At 42.0% G+C, this 17,452-nt stretch overlaps 1 protein-coding gene across 1 annotated transcript in view; it reads right to left on the bottom strand.

Moving 5' to 3' along the window:
• The window catches only part of Slit3 (slit guidance ligand 3), a 592,872-nt gene that overhangs the window by 522,785 nt on the left and 52,635 nt on the right, over nucleotides 1–17,452 (bottom strand). The window contains exon 3 of the mRNA XM_036196765.1: nucleotides 15,953–16,024. Within this exon, the coding sequence (XP_036052658.1) occupies nucleotides 15,953–16,024 (72 nt within the window). The remainder of the gene's footprint in view (nucleotides 1–15,952; nucleotides 16,025–17,452) is intronic.

Below are 17,452 nucleotides of genomic sequence, written 5' to 3'. Positions count from 1 at the left end.
AATATATTTGCCACCCATACGAATTTAAATATACAAAATCTATTTGTATCACAACTAATTAAAGAGTGGCTGTGAACTCTGGTTAGGGTTAAATACACCACAGTTTTTCTGTTCTTTGGAAAAACATCAAAAACCAAGGCAAGTCATATTTTCAAACCCTGCATGCTGCATTAAAATTTCATGCAAGTCAAATTCCTCTCCAGCCTGCTTCCTTTTCTGTAAAAGGAGGAAATTGGATAATACAGTATCTCAATCTCCTTCCAGCTCCTGAAGGCTGTGTTTTCTTTTCCCAGCACATGGATCCAGAATAGTCATGGATTCAAATCCCACATGGCAAGTTATTTTAACTTTCTGATCTCCAGAATTTTTTTCTCTCTGTACAAAGGATGTGATAATTAAAAGAAAGATTTAAAGATACAACGTTTTAAAATGTTATCGGTATTTACAGATCCATCACTTCGGTTTTCAATGACGATTTTCATTCCATTATTTATTTGTATTTTCACTGAACCATTTTAATGCAAACTACAGACATCAGGACTCTGACCCCTAAAGAGTATGGTATACCTTTCAAAAAGTTAAGGAGGTTCTCCAAAGGACCTAGAGTATCACTGTCATGCTTTAAGTCAATGGCAATTTCCTGACATCTAACACACCATGCTTGGATTTCTCTCCAAGTCTTATTTCATACAGTCCTTCCACTGTGAGCCATATATTCAATTTGGTTGTTCTAGCTCTTACTTCTTTTGAAATAATCATAATATTTATTATTATTATTATTATTATTATTATTATTACTGGTTTTTTTTCGAGACAGGGTTTCTCTGTGTAGCTTTGCACCTTTCCTGGCTCTCACTCTGTAGACCAGGCTGGCCTTGAACTCACAAAGATCTGCCTGCCTCTGCCTGCCTCTGCCTCCCGAGTGCTGGGATTAAAGGCGTGCGCCACCACCACCGCCTGGTGAAATTATTTTTGAAGAATAATCCACCAATCAAAACTGTACAGCCTGAAGAATTTTAATCCAGTAAAGACTCCACTTTGAGTGAAGACCCACACACCCAAACCCTAATGCCTCCTTCAACTCACTGCTTTTTACTGCTAACCACTTGCCTGATTTCAAACCACAGATCAGTTTTCACCTGTTTCTAAACTGACATAAATGTAATCACTTCCTATAGAGAGCTCATGCCTCGCTTTGCCAGTCTGAAATGCATTGTGTCATGAAAGGCAGCAGTAGTTTTCCTGTGTGTCATTTTTCCATTTCCTCAGTTGACTCCACTGAAGGGATGCACCATGGGTTGGTTCTATTTACTCTACAGCTAGTAAGCATTTGGCTTGTTTCCAGTTTGGGGCTACCAAAGACAATGCTAATATGAACGTATCTGTATATGACATATTGTGATGTACACACCAGGGAATGGAACTGTAGGACCTTGGACTATGTATACATTCAGACTCACTTGACAGTGTCAGTGTTCCAGAATAATTCTATCAATTACTACCACAGCAGGATATAACAAGGGTGATCATTTCACTCATCAACAACTAGTAGTGTAAGTTTCAGCCAGTCTCATGAGTGTGTCACACACAGTGGTTTATTCCACAATCCCCTAAAGATGAACCAACTTTATGTGCCATGGTTGGCCATTTGGATATCTTTGTGTGAACTGTCTATTCAAAATTCTTAGCCATTTTGCTCGCTCTCTCTCTCTCTCTCTCTCTCTCTCTCTCTCTCTCTCTCTCTCTCTCTCTCTCTCCCTCTCTCCCTCTCTCCCTCTCTCCCTCTCTCTCTCCCCTCCCTCCCTCCCCTCTCACTGGCTCCCTCACACCCCCATGTAGAGTGAGTCTTGAATCTACTCAGAGGGGAGCTGGTCCCCTCCCCAAGAGTGAAGCTATTGTTGCACAGGTGAGCATCTCTTGCTCTCCAAATGGTTTCATCTCTCTCCCTTTACCGCAGTTAATCCTACCCTCATCCCGTACCCTCATCTTCCCATACCCCACCCCTCCCCGACTAAATCTTTTCATTCACAGTATTACCATCTTATTTTCTTTTTACCTATACTCTATGACCCCCTTTCCTTAGCCTCTCCCCCACCCTATTCCCTGCCTTATTTCGTGCCTTGCAATGATACTCCACCATACTAAAATATTGAAGCTAGGATCATCACAAGAGAGAGAAGATGGAGCATTTGTCCTTTGGGGTCTTTGAAGATTACCTCACTTAGATTAGTTTTTTCCAATTCCACTCATTTTCTGGCTAATTTCATTTTTCTTTACATCTAAGTATTTATGTACCACATCTTTCATCACCCAGTCACCAGTTGTTGGGCATCTGGGCTGTCTCTTTTTTCCCAGCTATTGTATGGATGAATATGGATGAGCAGGTATCCCTGTGACAGGGGATACAGTCTTTTGGGTACATGCCCAGGAGTGCCATAGCTGAGTCATACGGCAGTGTTATTTTTCAGCTTCCTGAGAAACCTCCAGATGGATTTTCAAAGTTTAGTCCCTTTCTTTACTAGGTTGATTGTCTTCATATTGATTTGTAGGCATTCTTATCAATTGTCAAAATAATTCTCTATCAATAACCAATATCTTCACTTACACTGTGACATAGTTTTCCCTGGCTTTACAATAATGTATCCAGATGAACAAATGTTACTTGTTTTAACATAAGCAAATTATCCACTTCATTCTTGAAGTTCAGGGCCCTTTGTGTTCTGGTTAGGAAGTATCAAGTACTCCAAGGCTATAAAGATATCCTGTTGTTTTCCAGAGGTGTGAGTATTTTGGCCTTCACCTCTAAATCTGCAACTCACTTGCAACTGCTTTTGACTGGCATGAAGCAGGTTGTGAAGATAGTTTTACATATGGACAGTTTTCCAATTTCTCTAGCACAACCTACTATGCAAACCATCCCCAGCTGCCTCACAGGGTCGCCATCTTCTCCAAATCCTGTATTGTTCTACACCCGAGTCTTCAGGATTACCTCCTCTTCAGTACAAACTTCAGGATGATCTTAACAATTTGAGCAGTAGCCCCAGCACTTGGAGAAGGGCCGTGCTCATCCATCTAGCTAGCAGTTTGGAAAGAACTGCCACGTCTGCCTTTTCCCCAGACCTCTAACATCTCTCATCTACTGCAGCCATCTTTATCAGTGTGAAGGAATCGCACATCTTTCCTTAGACCTGTTCTTCGGTAGTTAATATTTCTGGTGCTACTGCAAAAATTACATTTAAAAACTTCTACTTATCTCTTGGTAAAACACAGAATACTATATTGATTTTTCTAGGACATTAACTTTGTTTTTAGTAGCTTCAGAACTGACTGAGATTCTCAAAATTTACTTGCAGATTATTTTGTATGTTCCATGTACTTGGTCACATTATCTGGGCATAATGCCATTCACTTATTTTCCTTGGTGACAATGGTCTCCTCCACATTTTCTCTTCATTTATTTCCCCCTATCTTCCTTTCCTTCACTTATTTGGTTTTTTTTTTTTTTCTTCTTTCATAGCTAGGACCAAGAATAGAGACCATTATGGAAGCTGCTTGCTTTGCCTAGAAAACAGGTTTACAGTATCTCCTCAATAGCCATGAGCTTTGTTGTTTTTTAAGTTCTGTTTTGTCCTTATGGATCAAATGCTTTTAAGTAACAAACCAATTCTGACCTGTATTAAAAGGTTTTTCTTTATCTAAGAAAATGAAATGACTTCTCTCATTTATTTTGTAAATATGATGAATTACATTGTTAGTTCTGAAATAGTAAAAGCTGATTTTTTTTCATGTCATATCCTACTGCCTATAATAAAGGACCCAGATTTCTCCCATTAGGTGATTCTCAACACGTCAGGTTCCTAGAATGCTGTCAATTTAGCCAATACTTCTGTAGGACATTGGTTGTCTGGCCAAGTCCTGTGTGTTAATTCTTAATCTCCAGGATGTCATTACTGAAGGGGTCAGAACCTTTGAGATAGGGTCTAGTGCTAGGCCTTGAGGTCATTCAGAATTGCTCTTGAAAATAATTGGGAACCTTTGAGACAGGGTCTAGTGCTAGGCCTTGAGGTCATTCAGAATTGCTCTTGAAAGTAATTGTGAGAGCTATCCCCCCTTCTCCTCCCCCTCCCCCTCCCCCACCCCCTTCCTATCTTCCTAGTCATGTGGTGAGAAGTTTTGGTCTGCCACACTCTCCTGCTATGATATGTGGCCTTGATATGGGCCCATAGACAAAAATCAATCACAGACTGGAATTTCCCAAACTGTGAGCCAAAATAAGCCCTTCTTCTTTGTAAGTTAGTAACCTTGGGCATTTTGAGATCACATAACTTAGAGAAAAGGCAGTGAGCATCCAGAACCACAGAGATGGCACATCGTTCCAAGAAACACAAAAGCCTGCCTCAGTCGCCACTTCACTGTGCATGTAGATTTGGTCTCCTGTCTTCCTTGGGCTCTGGTTGAATGGACCTTGTTCTTTCAGGGACTCCTGAGGAAGCACTGTCCAGGAGAAACGTGCCGGGGTCTGGAATCTTCCTGCTAGCCTGCAGCCACTGTACTTGAATGTCAATACAGCTGAGCAGTCAGGCCATAGTTCACAGTTTATTTCCTTAAATAAAGTCTTTCAGTAATATTCTGGCAAAAATGCTTTGGCATCAGAAAAGATGTTGAAAATCTGGCTTTATTTCCGCTATAAGTCTCTCACTGGCTGAATGTGTAGAGAATTCTTCCTTTAAATGCATTAATTTTATTAGACTCTTTGGTTTTGACTTTCAAGGCATTCTGCGTCATTTCAATGTGGACTTTCAAGCCATCTGTTATCTAAAGAAATCTTCTTTGGAATAATAGAAGTTCTCTACACTATTATTTTTGTTCCATTATTTTAGTTTTCTTCCTCAGATTCATACTGTAACTTAAAAGAACTCTGCCCAATGTCTATCTCTACTGGTTTTCCTGAAGGCCTTTTTAGTTCTACAGTAATTGCCTATGGGTTTAAAAATACCTTCTGTCTTCCATTTCTTTTAAAGCATCTCTCATTACAATAATTTGTTCTTGAATTCGACCTATATTCATTCACATGTTTTAATTTTAAAAAGCATTTGTTTGGGGTTTGGAATGCAGTTCTATGGTAGAGTGTTCGCTTAGAATGCAAAAGGCCCTGACTTCAACTCCAACTTCCACATTAATACTCTTTTTGTCACACATCTACAATTAAAGCATAGTATGGAAGGATAAGTTTCTAAAAAATAAATTTTAGTTATGAAAATAGGTATGGATTTGCATTTAAGTTGGGAAATTGTACCAAGCATCCATATAGTCCATACCTAATTTCTCCTAGTAATAATATGTTAATAATGTTAATAAGAGAAATTAGAGTAGTACATTTATCATCGTTAAACACTATTAATACACTATTAACTAAAGTCAATAGTTTTTTCTCACATGTCCGTAGTTTTTTGTCTGTTTGTTTGTTTGTTTGTTTGTTTTGTTTTGTGTTTTGGCAGAACTGAGGACCGAACCCAGGGCCTTGCCTAGCGCTCTACCACTGAGCTAAATCCCCAGCCCCATCCATGTCCGTACTTTTTGCTTATGCCCTTTTATTATAATGTTTCAGGTTCCTGTCTGAGATGCCACATTCATTTAGTCCTCTTGTCTCTTCAGCTGTGACAAATTATCTTCTCTTGTTTTTGATAATTCCAATAGTTTTGAAAAGGGCTCTATTGGTTTACCATCACTATAGCAAAATGCCCAAGATAAATAATGATGAACAAAAAAGGTTACAATGCATCACAGTCTAGAGTTCACATTTCAAGATAGAGTGTTCTTGTGCTTTGGGTGGGACACTGTAGGAGAGCAAGCCACTCACCTCCTGAGTCGGGGAGTAAGGAGAAAAAGAGAGCAAGTGTGGTCCAAAATCGCCTCATTGGGCACTCCCTCAAGGTTCCAAAGACCTTTTATGAGGTTCCACCTCCAAAAGGTTCATCATCTCCCAGTAGGGAAGTCAAGGGAGGCAAAGCTTAATACAAGGCTCTTTGTGGAAACACTTATCCAAACATGGCAAGGTCTATTTGCGTGTTTGTAGAATATCATTCAGTTAAATTTCAATGAATTTTTTCAGTTTTAAATTAAGACAACAGATTTTTTGGGAGATCACAAATACAGTATTGTTTTCTTCACTCCATATCAAAGGCACAAAAACAACTTGTCACTATTGATGCTGATCTTGACCACTGGGATGAGACAGGGTGTCTCAGATTTCCACTCTGTTAAGTTTCTGTATACTCCTCTATATATTATTCTTTAAAGAAAGTCATTGCAACCCCACAGCTGTGGAATGCAGATATCTGGCCAACCTGATACAAGGTAGAGAATCAGCAAAGCAATGTAGAACTTTGTATAGGTTACTCTTCTACTTATCTACATCTGAAAGACTTGTGAGTTTATTTTAGAATTAGGTTATAGTTTAATATTAATTCATTTATTTTGCTGTTCCAGTAATCCAAGCTTTGATACTTACGAGATTGTTTAGTATGTTCTTACCTCCTTTTGATAACACCCTGTAATTGTAGGGCATTGTTTATATAAATATAATATGTATATATTATATATAACCTATATATATAATATATATATATATTAATTTACCCATAGAAGTTACACATATTTTTAAGTATGATGTGATGCTCACTGGCACATGTATACAACATGGAATGATCATATCAGAGTGGGTAGCACATCCGTTACCTCAGACATTTTTGTTGGGAATACTTAAATTCCTTTCTACTAGTTATTTTGAAATATTCAATTCAATCCATTGTCATCCTTTTTGTTTGTATGTTTTTCTTTTCTTGTCTCAAGCATGTCCTTTATGGCATAATATATGTCATGCTCTAGTCCTAGAATCAACCATTTCTCGAAGGCACATTAATCCTATTGAGAATAGCATCACACACCAAGATCCAAGAGCTAGACATACTCATTGATACTACATTGTTGTTGCTTTTATATCCTCTTGTTGATAGAAATATACATTTTAATGGACATTTCTGTTTCAACTCAGTTATATTAACTGTACGTCCACATATTAGGTTAATCATTAATTCATACCTATGTCCCCAACTCTATTCTATTTACTAAATGTTCATTCTAATATTCTCCATATTTGTCTCAGACCACGTATTTCAACAATAAGACATGTGTCCCACCATCCACCATTCATCATTCAATCACAGTGTCCATGCCTCATGGTTTATAAATTATTAATCTATGCCCCATGGGAAATAAATTTATCAACTAAAGTACAGCTCTTTTGTGTGGCTCCTTTTGGCTTCCATCTTACAGATTTCATTCATTTCAAAGCTACCTCCATCAGAACTGCAGTCCATCACTTTCCATGTGATTGATATGTCCATTCATCAAGCCTGCAATCACTTCCACAGTGATTTGCTTTAAAATTGGCATTCATTAAAGTTCACTCCTTGTGCTCTAAAGTTTATGGGTTCTGACAAATGCACAGTGCTCCTGAGTCTCCACTGCAGCGTCACACAGTAACACTTCACACACCCAGCCCTCGTCCTCACAATGCTCTCTCTATTCAAACCTCCACTCTTCTTCCTCTAGTTCCTAGCAACTTCTGTTACAATAACACAGTGTTTATCTTTGTAAGGAACCACTAGACTATCTTCCAAAGTGGGCATACTTATATGTTTTTTTGGGGGGAAAAACTTGATTGACGCTTTTGCCATGTTTGCGGGAGGCACTAATTCTTTACTAGATTTCTAGGGATAAAGGAATTGTTTTCACTCACAGTTTGAGGGTAGAGTCAGCAGTGGTGAAGAAGGCGGGGAAGGAGGAGTGGCCCTGGCCGTAGTAGCAAGAGCATGAGGCTACTTGTTCATGTCTCAGCAGGGACATGCTGAGGAGAGGTAGGGTAGGCTTGGGGTAGAGAGAGGTAGGACAGGCTATAACCACAAGGCCCTACACCTTTGCCTTTCAACCACTTCTTCCCTGTTGGGCCACACCTTGTAAAGGTTCCACAGTTTCCCAAAACAATGACACCACTGGGAACTGAGTGTTCAAACACAACAGCCTATGGAGAGCAATCCCCACCCTAACTATAACATTCCACTCCTAACTCCAGGGCTCACAGCCATTTCCCAATGCAAAATATAACAGTCCAACTTCAAGTGTTCCTGTAGTCTTTAACAGAACCAACATGGTTTCAAAGTTCAAAATCTCTTCTGAGACTCAAAGCAATATAGCTGTTAGCCCAGATAAAATAATAATAAAAAAAAAATCCTTACACAATACCAATACACATGGACAACAATTGATTCCATTCTCAAAGGGAATCATTGGAGGCATGAAAGAGCAGGGCAGACCAGAGCAAGGCAATGCAACAGAGCAAACAGCAAACGCTTCAGTGTAAGATGTAAAGGGGAGCAGTGTTTTATTCCTCTGCATATGGATATTTTTATTTCCCCAGCACCGCCTGTTGAAAAGACTTCTCTCTCCACTGAACTTTGAAACGTCATCAAAAAAAATCAATTGATTCTACTCATGTGGGTGTACTTCTGGGATACTCCATTGAGTTGTGTTCCATTACTCCACCAATCTCATCTTGTCTTGATTACTAGAGCTTTGTAGTAAGACATGGCGCTGGGGAGTATCATTCTCACACAGCTGGTCTTCTTCAGACAGTATTGGCAATATTCATTTCGAAATGCTTCTCTTATTTCTAAATTCCTCCTAGAGTTCTCTACCCCTCCTTTCAAATCTTGCTTCTCTCTCTTCATGCCATTTCTGAGTTTGAAAACATTATGGTTATATTATTTAATAATTTTCAGGATCTTAATTCTTATAGCTAGTTTTGAACTGCTCTTCAATTCTAATTGTTATTTACTCTATAGGTATTTTTGTATATTTTCAATGTTTCTAGGGAGGTGACCATGCCCCATATCCTCTTTATTTTTCTAATTAAATATTTCATTTCTAACTTTGCATAAACTTCAGTATTAATCTTTTTTCTTTCTCTCCCCTCCCCTCCCCTCCACTCCACTATGCAGCCTTTGCTGGCCTGAAATTTGTTTCATAGAGCAGGCTGGCCTTGAACTCACAGAGCTCTGACTTTGTCCCCCAAGTCCTGGGATTAAAGGTGTGAGTCATTACATCTGGCTTGTTTGCTCATTTCTTAAGTAATATAAATTTCCTTGAAATTTTAGGAGGAAGGGCAAGGAAAAGATACCTCACATTTTCAAACCTCTCAAGTTCAGCCCTATCTTGCTGGAAAAGACAATGGAAAACACGGTCTTGGGGTCCAAGATCTGGCTCCTCTGGTAGCTTCTGGAACTTTCTGAGAAGTTCTCCTTCCCTCTCTGCTAATCTAATATTTCAGAAACTATTATACTGATACCAAGCCTTTCGTGGAGCGGGGAGAAAGCCTTGTTTTCAGGAGCTGGAAGAGTTTAACGGGACCAGAGTGTCCCAAGCCTTTACCCTCCCCCATCTTATCACAATGACTTTATAGTTGTTACGACAAGGCAAATGGAAATATAATTTGGGACAATTTCCCCGGATTCCCCACTGTGGCCTTTATTTTTTGTGTAGCTGTGATTACTATATGCCTGATGAACACCTCTATGGAGCTACTTATTTAGCACATGATTTCAGAGGTGTCAGTCCATGTGGCTGGGATGACATGGCAGAGCAGAGAAAAAGAAATGTGTGTGTGTGTGTGTGTGTGTGTGTGTGGTGTGTGTTATACCTTGGAGTTATAGCCAATAACATTATCACGTCTTTTTGTTTGTTTGTTTGTTTTTGTTTTTGTTTTTTGAGACAAGGTTTCTCTGTGTAGTTTTGATGCCGGTCCTGCATCTCACTCTGTATCCCAGGCTGGCCTTGAACTCACAGAGATCTGCCTGCCTCTGCATCCCAAGTGCTGGGATTAAAGGCGTGTGCCACCAATGCCCAGCCACATCTTTCTTAAACATTCAGGAAATACATGTCTTAACCCACTGGAGCTGTTCTCTGGGTCAAAGGGTATTTATAAATACATGACTCAGTTACAAACATTTTGAAATGGTCTGCTTACAGATTCCTTTCTGATTTTTAAAATTTTTCTGTTGTTACAGAATACAGTCCACTTGATTTCAGAGGTACTTGCTGAGGCTGCCTCCCCACTCCTACCCTCTCCTCCCTCACCCCTTCTTCTGCCCTTTATCTTATCACAGTTCCTCCTCCCCTCCCTCCCTCCCTCCCTCGCCCCTCACCCCCCACCCTGCCATACTGAGCACTGAACACAGGGCCTTGCATATGCTGGGGAAGCGTTCCACTGATGATTTACAACTCCAGCTGAGCCTTGCATTCTAATCAAGTGTAATAGTTTCATACGAGCTTGCAAAGAATATTTTACAGTTGTTCCTGCAGTGTTCTTTACACATCAATTAGAGCAGGCTTGCAAAAATTGCTATTAAAATATTTGTATGTTAATAATTGTGCCTGTTTTATTTCTTAATTAACGAGAAGTAAATTTAATAATGAACTTGTTTATTCTTTATTGCTATCAATATTTGTCTTACATATTTTCAGGCTATGTTTTTATTCACATACATAGTCTCGCTGTATTTATTCATTGTATCTACTACTTTATCAGTATAAAATATCCTGCTTTGTACCCAATAATGTTTCTGTATGACAAGAAGACTATTTTATTCAGTACATCCTTTTGGTGTTTTCTAAATACTACTTCCTACATTTTTATTTTCCAACCTTGCCCCATCTTTGTCTTTAATTTATTTTTAGAAAAATCACATAAGTACTGGGGTGTGGGAGAGGCAGTTCCGTGATTAAGAGCTATTGCTGCTCTTGCAAGGGACCTGAGGTCGATCCCCAGCACCCATACCAGGTGGCTCTCAATGGCCTATAACTCCAGCTTCAGGGGACATCCTCACACTTGCATCATATGCTCCAACAAACACAAAGCGCACACACACACACACACACACACACACACACACACACGTACACAATTAAAAATAATAACCTTTTTAAAAAGTACATGAGTATTACGCATTTTTAAGTCTACTCTACCACTCGGTGTGTCCTCTACCATCTGTGTAGAACTATTCTACATGGCACTGGTACATAGCACCTCACCGTCTATTGTCTAGCTGGCCCGCTTGTTCTCCAGGTATTTCTCTTCCCTTTTATCCCTCATTTGAATTAGTGAGACAGTTTGTCACAGACCTGGCCCCTCTCCCTTTGGCTGTTGCATTCTATACCGTGCTTTTGAGAGGCTATCCTGCTGATCCTAGCAAACATCCTCAGTTTTAATAAAGCAATAAACATTAACACCATGACCACTTTGTAGATACATAAAGGATCTTTGATGATTTTAATTCCCCCAACTACTGTGTTGCGCTTGCTGTCCTGGGCTTCTTGAATCTAGGCTAATCAATGGCATGTCTCCATCTTTCATGACATGGACTCTGAGAAGACTGGGGTGGTTATCTCAGGGAAGAGCTTGTCTGTCTGTTTCCCCGCTGGTTTCACTGAGCTTCATCCCCTTAGAACGTTCTGGACAGGAAAACAGGGGGCTAGCTAAGGCAGGTTTCACAGCAATGGTCTGAGACTTATACTTAATCACACCAAGGTCATAACGTGCGGTGTCTAGCAGGCTACCTACCCCATCATGAGGACGCCTCCACTTTGGCACCAGTGAGATCTGGGATTGAAGAATTCCTTCTTGGGGATGTCCTAAGTATGTTAGCTTTGTCAGACAGACTACCAGCCTTTACCCCCAGCTGTAAAAATAAAAATGTCTCCAGATGCCATCAAGAATCCTCTTGGGGGAGGAGGGCATTTTAGTCCCAGCTCAATCTACTGCTATAAAATAAAACTTCAAATATTTTTAGTAAAAAATCCCTTAAGTATCCACATTCATTCCTTGTTCAGAGCTCTTAAGACTAGGAGGAGCTAAATGAGCCATAATTCTGTCCTCAACAGAATCACTGTTTAGAAGAGAGACTATTTTGAAAGTGAAAGTGGAGATATGGCCTCCCACACTTTAGGACAGGGATAAGAATGCACCACTATCCCAAAAATGTGTGTGAGTGGGATATGCCAACAGCCTTATCCTAAATGTGGCAGGATTAACCGGCCATGGAATCTTTAAGAGGCAGGACCAAGTGAGAGGTGATTGTGCCACAGTGGTGGTGGTGCTGGGGTGGACACATAGACTACTTCTATAAGAGACTGATACCGGCATGGGAAAGAGAGTTCGTTATTCTCCCGAGAACAAGGGTTTTGTTGTTGTTGTTGTTGTTGTTGCTGCTGCTGTTGTTTTGTTTGTTTGTTTGGCTGGTGGGTTTGGAGACAGAGTTTCTCTATGAAATAGCCCTGGCTGTCCTGAAACTTGCTCCATAGACCAGGCTGTCCTCGAACTCATGGAGATCCACCTTTCTCTGTCTTCCAAGTGCTGGGATTAAAGGTGTGCACCACCACCCTCAGCTTCTGAGAACAAGTTTTTTAAAAAAAGAAAATAAGAGCAAGCCTATGCCCTGTTACTCTCTGGCTTCTTCTCTCCCTAAATAATTTCTCCTTCTCAGGTAAGCTCCCATCACGATGCCATCCACCATGATGCAGCACAGCTAACAGGGCCCTCAACAGAGGCCCAACTGATGGGGTCACCCAATTGTACGTTGTTAGCCCCCAACTATAACTAAATCAACTCTTCTTTATAGAGTACCCAGGCTCGGGTGTCTTGTTACTGCAACAGGAAATGATCTAACAGAGAGGGGTACCTACCTCAGCCTGGGGGGTCCTTTCATGGAGGAACAGGAACTTGAAATTGAACGCCTCCCTTCTCTCCCAGTGAGCCCCCAAGAGCATAAGCCAAGAATAAAACAGAATGGAAATTATCCAAATCCATTTACTTTTTAGGCTGTGTTTTAGAACAGAACCAATAAAAATATTCTATGATGCAACACAGAGACATGGGTAAGGAGACCCTGGAGCGTGCTACAGACAGCGCAGCCACCATCTACGCCTTCAGTGGTTAATAGCAAATATACTGCATTTTCTTATTTCATGTCACTCAGTGTGACTGAAAGCAGAGTGCTGAATAGAAAGCAAGTAACGCCAGTGAGGATTCATCTCTCTCTCTCTCTCTCTCTCTCTCTCTCTCTCTCTCTCACACACACACACACACACACACACACACACACTCCATCTATCTATCTATCTATCTATCTCTCTCTCTCTCTCTCTCTCTCTCTCTCACACACACACACACACTCCATCTATCTATCTATCTATCTATCTATCTATCTATCTATCTATCTATCTCTCACACACATAATCTCTCTCTCTCTCTCACACACACACACTCCATCTATCTATCTATCTATCTATCTATCTATCTATCTATCTATCTCTCACACACATAATCTCTCTCTCTCTCTCTCTCTCTCTCTCTCTCTCTCTCTCTCTCACACACACACACACACACACACACACACACACACACACTCACCCTTACCTTCTTGCTGACTCGGATGCCTATCAAATGACAGATACTTCTCATCTTCCTGCCCAAGGACCTCTCCAGCTCCCAAGCCACAGAAGTCAGACTGACTACCTACCCACTAAGCTAACATCGACCTCCCGGCATAGAACTCGGTCACTCCTGCCGGTCTTCCTGGTCTTAACTATAGCTACACGGCTAGTTCCCAGGAGGTAGGAACAGATATGGTATATTCCTTCTCAGTCTCACATGGAAGGTCCAGTGCCCGGAGCTCCATGCCATTTCCCCACCTGCTGACTTGATGCATTTGTACACTGCAAACCAAGATACAAAGACGGCAGCAGCAAGGCATGGATGGTCCCTATCTCCGAGCCTGTGCTTGGGAGAGACAGAGAGGCCCTAACAGGAATGTCCATATTGAGTTTGTAGGAAATAGAAGCGAATTTCCACTGTGCTAAGTCACTGAGATTTGAGGGTTTATGTGGTATTGCAGCTAGCATTACCCACCTAATATACCAAAACAGACAAAGAGCCAGGTTTGCTCAGCAATTGTAATCCCTTCAGTTCCCTAGACACGCATGGTATTTTGGCCTTGTTCCCCAATCCAAAGAAAAGAGACCTTTGCCAGAATTACTTCCCTGAGCCTCCCTGGAGCTGAATGGGTATGTGGGAGGCTAGTTAAGGGCCATAGCAAAAGCTCACACTTCATCTAGTGTCTGCAACCCAGGCATAGGACAGGACGTGGGCTTTGATGTCAGACAGATGTGGCTTGGAATCTTACCCAGCCCTGACAACTCCTTGGCTTAATCTCCGTGGGCTTTTGTTTCTTCATCTCTAAATGGGGGTAATGACACCTCCTTGTGCTTGTTGTAATTTGGCAGGGGAGGGTAGAATAAAAGAACTGATCACATGTGAGACACACACACAGATCCTGGTGTCTCCAAAGCCCTGGCTAATTCCCTCCCAACAACCATGAAATTAACAAATTAAGAATTTATTTACCCTACTAATCATAAAACTAAGCAAGAGGCAGCTTTTTCACACCCGACCATGTGTTTATTTTTCTATGTAAATGTTGATTATTTCACAGAGAGGAACGAAGTTCAATGAATACTTTTACGTTTTCTTTGGTCCCAAAAAGGAGAACTTAAATTTTAGGAAACCTGAAGATCAAAATATAAACAAAAATAACGTAATTTTTTAATAACCTTTTTCTCTTACTGGAAATAAATGTGGTATTTTCAAACTGGTGATGGCAAAATCCGTGCTGGAGTTTGACCCAGAAGAAAACAATGGAGGAGACAGTCCACACAACAGTGAGAAGGCATGCATTCTTCTGGGTCCTATTAACCCACACGAGACGAGGATCTTCCCCGCTGCCATGTGGCCTTGGATAGAAAGACTTTGTGGGGCAAGGATGACACATCACTAAAAGAGAAAGTGGACTCGGGCAGTCCATTTCACCCAAGCAAATCTCTATAAAAGAGACTCGTCTCACAGCAAGTGAGCTTTGGCAACAGGACGGATAAGCCGAGCAGTGTTTTTCCAGGTAAGCTGGCAGAGCCATGAACTGCCGCCATCCCAGCCCCCAGTACAGAATGAAGTTGAAATGTCAGGGCAATGGGGCTGCAGGGGGAGGCATCGATGAGAGCCGCCCACCGGCATGACTAAGTGCTCTTGGGGACAATCCCCACTCAGAGGGCAGAAAGCAAATATCCAGATGTTATGAGCTGTCAGCTGTGATTAACTGAGGAAAAGGTGAGGCTGCCCACTTAACCATCTGAGCAACCTTCCTCATCAAAATGACCCCAGAGTTTTCTGCAAAAGCATTCATGGGTAAAATAAATGGAGGCTCCATCCAACTCCCAGCCCCGCTTCTTTCGCTGCCCACCCTCTCTCTGATCAAGTCAGAACAGCGGCCTATTTTAAACCAGTGGCAATGTGTTCTCTCGTGGAAACGTGTGGGTTTCCTGAGACAGGCTGGCGCTCGGAGAAGCAGGCACGCGGAAGGCTGCGCCCACTCGCCCATCCTTCCTCTCCCACAGAGCCCCAGGAGGAGTCCCAGGAGGAGAAGCCTGAGAATTAAGTAGGGGAGGGTCTGCGGATAGCTTCCATGACATTAGCTCACTCCTATGGGAAAGGAGAAGCTGAGGTTTGGATGGAAGCAGCCCCATGTGAGGAAAGCAAGGGCTACCTCAAGCCCAGGAAGAAGAAATCCAGCCCCAGATGCTGGCCTCTGTATCCTTGCTAGAAGAGTTTATATGGATCTCAGTGCCTCTGTAACATGCTTCAAAGCAACTTTAAATATAGTAGGAAACATTTCATTGAACACTGAAAACTTGTTTTTACCAAGGCCACAAGACCAATTTACAAAACAAAACAAAAATAAATGCAGAAAACATTTTTTAAGAACACAAGGTTATGTGCTTTACTTACAATCGCTCCAGCTGCTTCAGATCCTGGAAGGCGCCTCTCTCAATGACGCTCACCTGATTGTCTTCCAGATGCCTGGAATCAGAAAGGCAGCCAGGGTCAAGGACTAAAATGGCCAGGAACCATATAAGAAGCCTTATGCTGTGCAGCTGTATCACATACCACCTCCTAGGACCCCTGGGTCCCTCCAGTTGGAATCACTCTGTTGGGACAAACTCACTACATCCCAGTGTGGTAGGTATCACGGTAACCAGGGTTTCACCGCCTGCACACTTCTACCTGACAGATTGGCTTCCATGTCTCTCTATTTTAAGAATGTTCCCAACAAATGTCCCCCCAAGCACTGCAGAATGTGCACAGAAATGGAAGAGGTAAAGCTGCTCCTTGGAGAAACCAGGCACATTCAACACCTCTTCCCTTGGAGCTCCCTCCTCCTCCAAGGATTCAAAAATACTTCATTGAAAAGGGCCCTCCCTGCTCAAACTCACAGGAAGGATCGAGTCGCCGTGTAAAAGCGCGGTGTATATGACGGCTAACCTGGACCTAGGGATTTCCTCACGCATGGCCAGGCTCATCCCAACCTCCTCAAGATAGGGACTTCACAAAAGTCATCCCTATCCCCGGCTGCAGGCTTTACTGGATCTCTAAGCTCTCCCAGCAGGTGACTAGAAGTCCTAAACACTCTGCATAAGTGAGCTTGACCCATGCATGTGGCACACCCTAAGAGTTGACCATACAATGAGACTTTTGTTGCCACGATTTACCAAGGGGAAAAAAGGGGCAGCTTCAATTGGATTACATGAACAGTGGGGAAGGGACACAGGCATGATGCATGGATTATGGGTAGGAAATGGGCCAAGAAATGACAGGGACTGCATTTGGTGGCTGCGTGGGGTTTGGGGGACTTGCAGCTGTGATTGAAGGCTGTTTCTTGAGAGGAGCAGGCATTTAGGAAGGACCACAGTTTCCTCTGGAACGGCAGAAGCCCGGCCTGGGAAGGGCGCACCTTCACTCCAAAACAGACCTTCCACGATGACGATGACCCCCCTCTTGGAACAGCCCAAACCTTCAGCATGTTTTAGGCTTATGGCTCAACCTTTGTGTGTCATTGGGGAAATCCTCTCTTCCCAAGGATTAAAGAAAAGGCCCTAACTTCCTCACACTTCCAGCCCAGCACCATGGCCTACCATGTCTGCCTACCAAATGAAAGGCACAGCTGTGGACCCTGCACATACTGACTTTTCAGAGAGGAGAAGGCCAGTCAACAATGTGAGGTTTCTATCAGGGCACGCAAGGGTAATTTGTTAGGCTCAAATATGTAACACATTTGTGTGTTTGCTGTAACCGGCCAGGAGGGTCAGCTGTTCCTCAGAATCCTTAGCCTCTCAGCCCCCAGGGAGAGAACTTTCCAGCCCCCAGGGAGAGAACTTTCCAGCCCCCAGGGCACTCTCTGCCCCACCTCTTAACTAGATGGTGGTGTTGTATTGAGCAAGCCTCATCTTT

Source organism: Onychomys torridus, chromosome 8, assembly GCF_903995425.1.
Source record: "Onychomys torridus chromosome 8, mOncTor1.1, whole genome shotgun sequence".
Lineage (NCBI taxonomy): Eukaryota > Metazoa > Chordata > Mammalia > Rodentia > Cricetidae > Onychomys > Onychomys torridus.
Note: the sequence above shows the minus strand (reverse complement) of the source record. Positions and strands in the feature narration are given on the sequence as shown.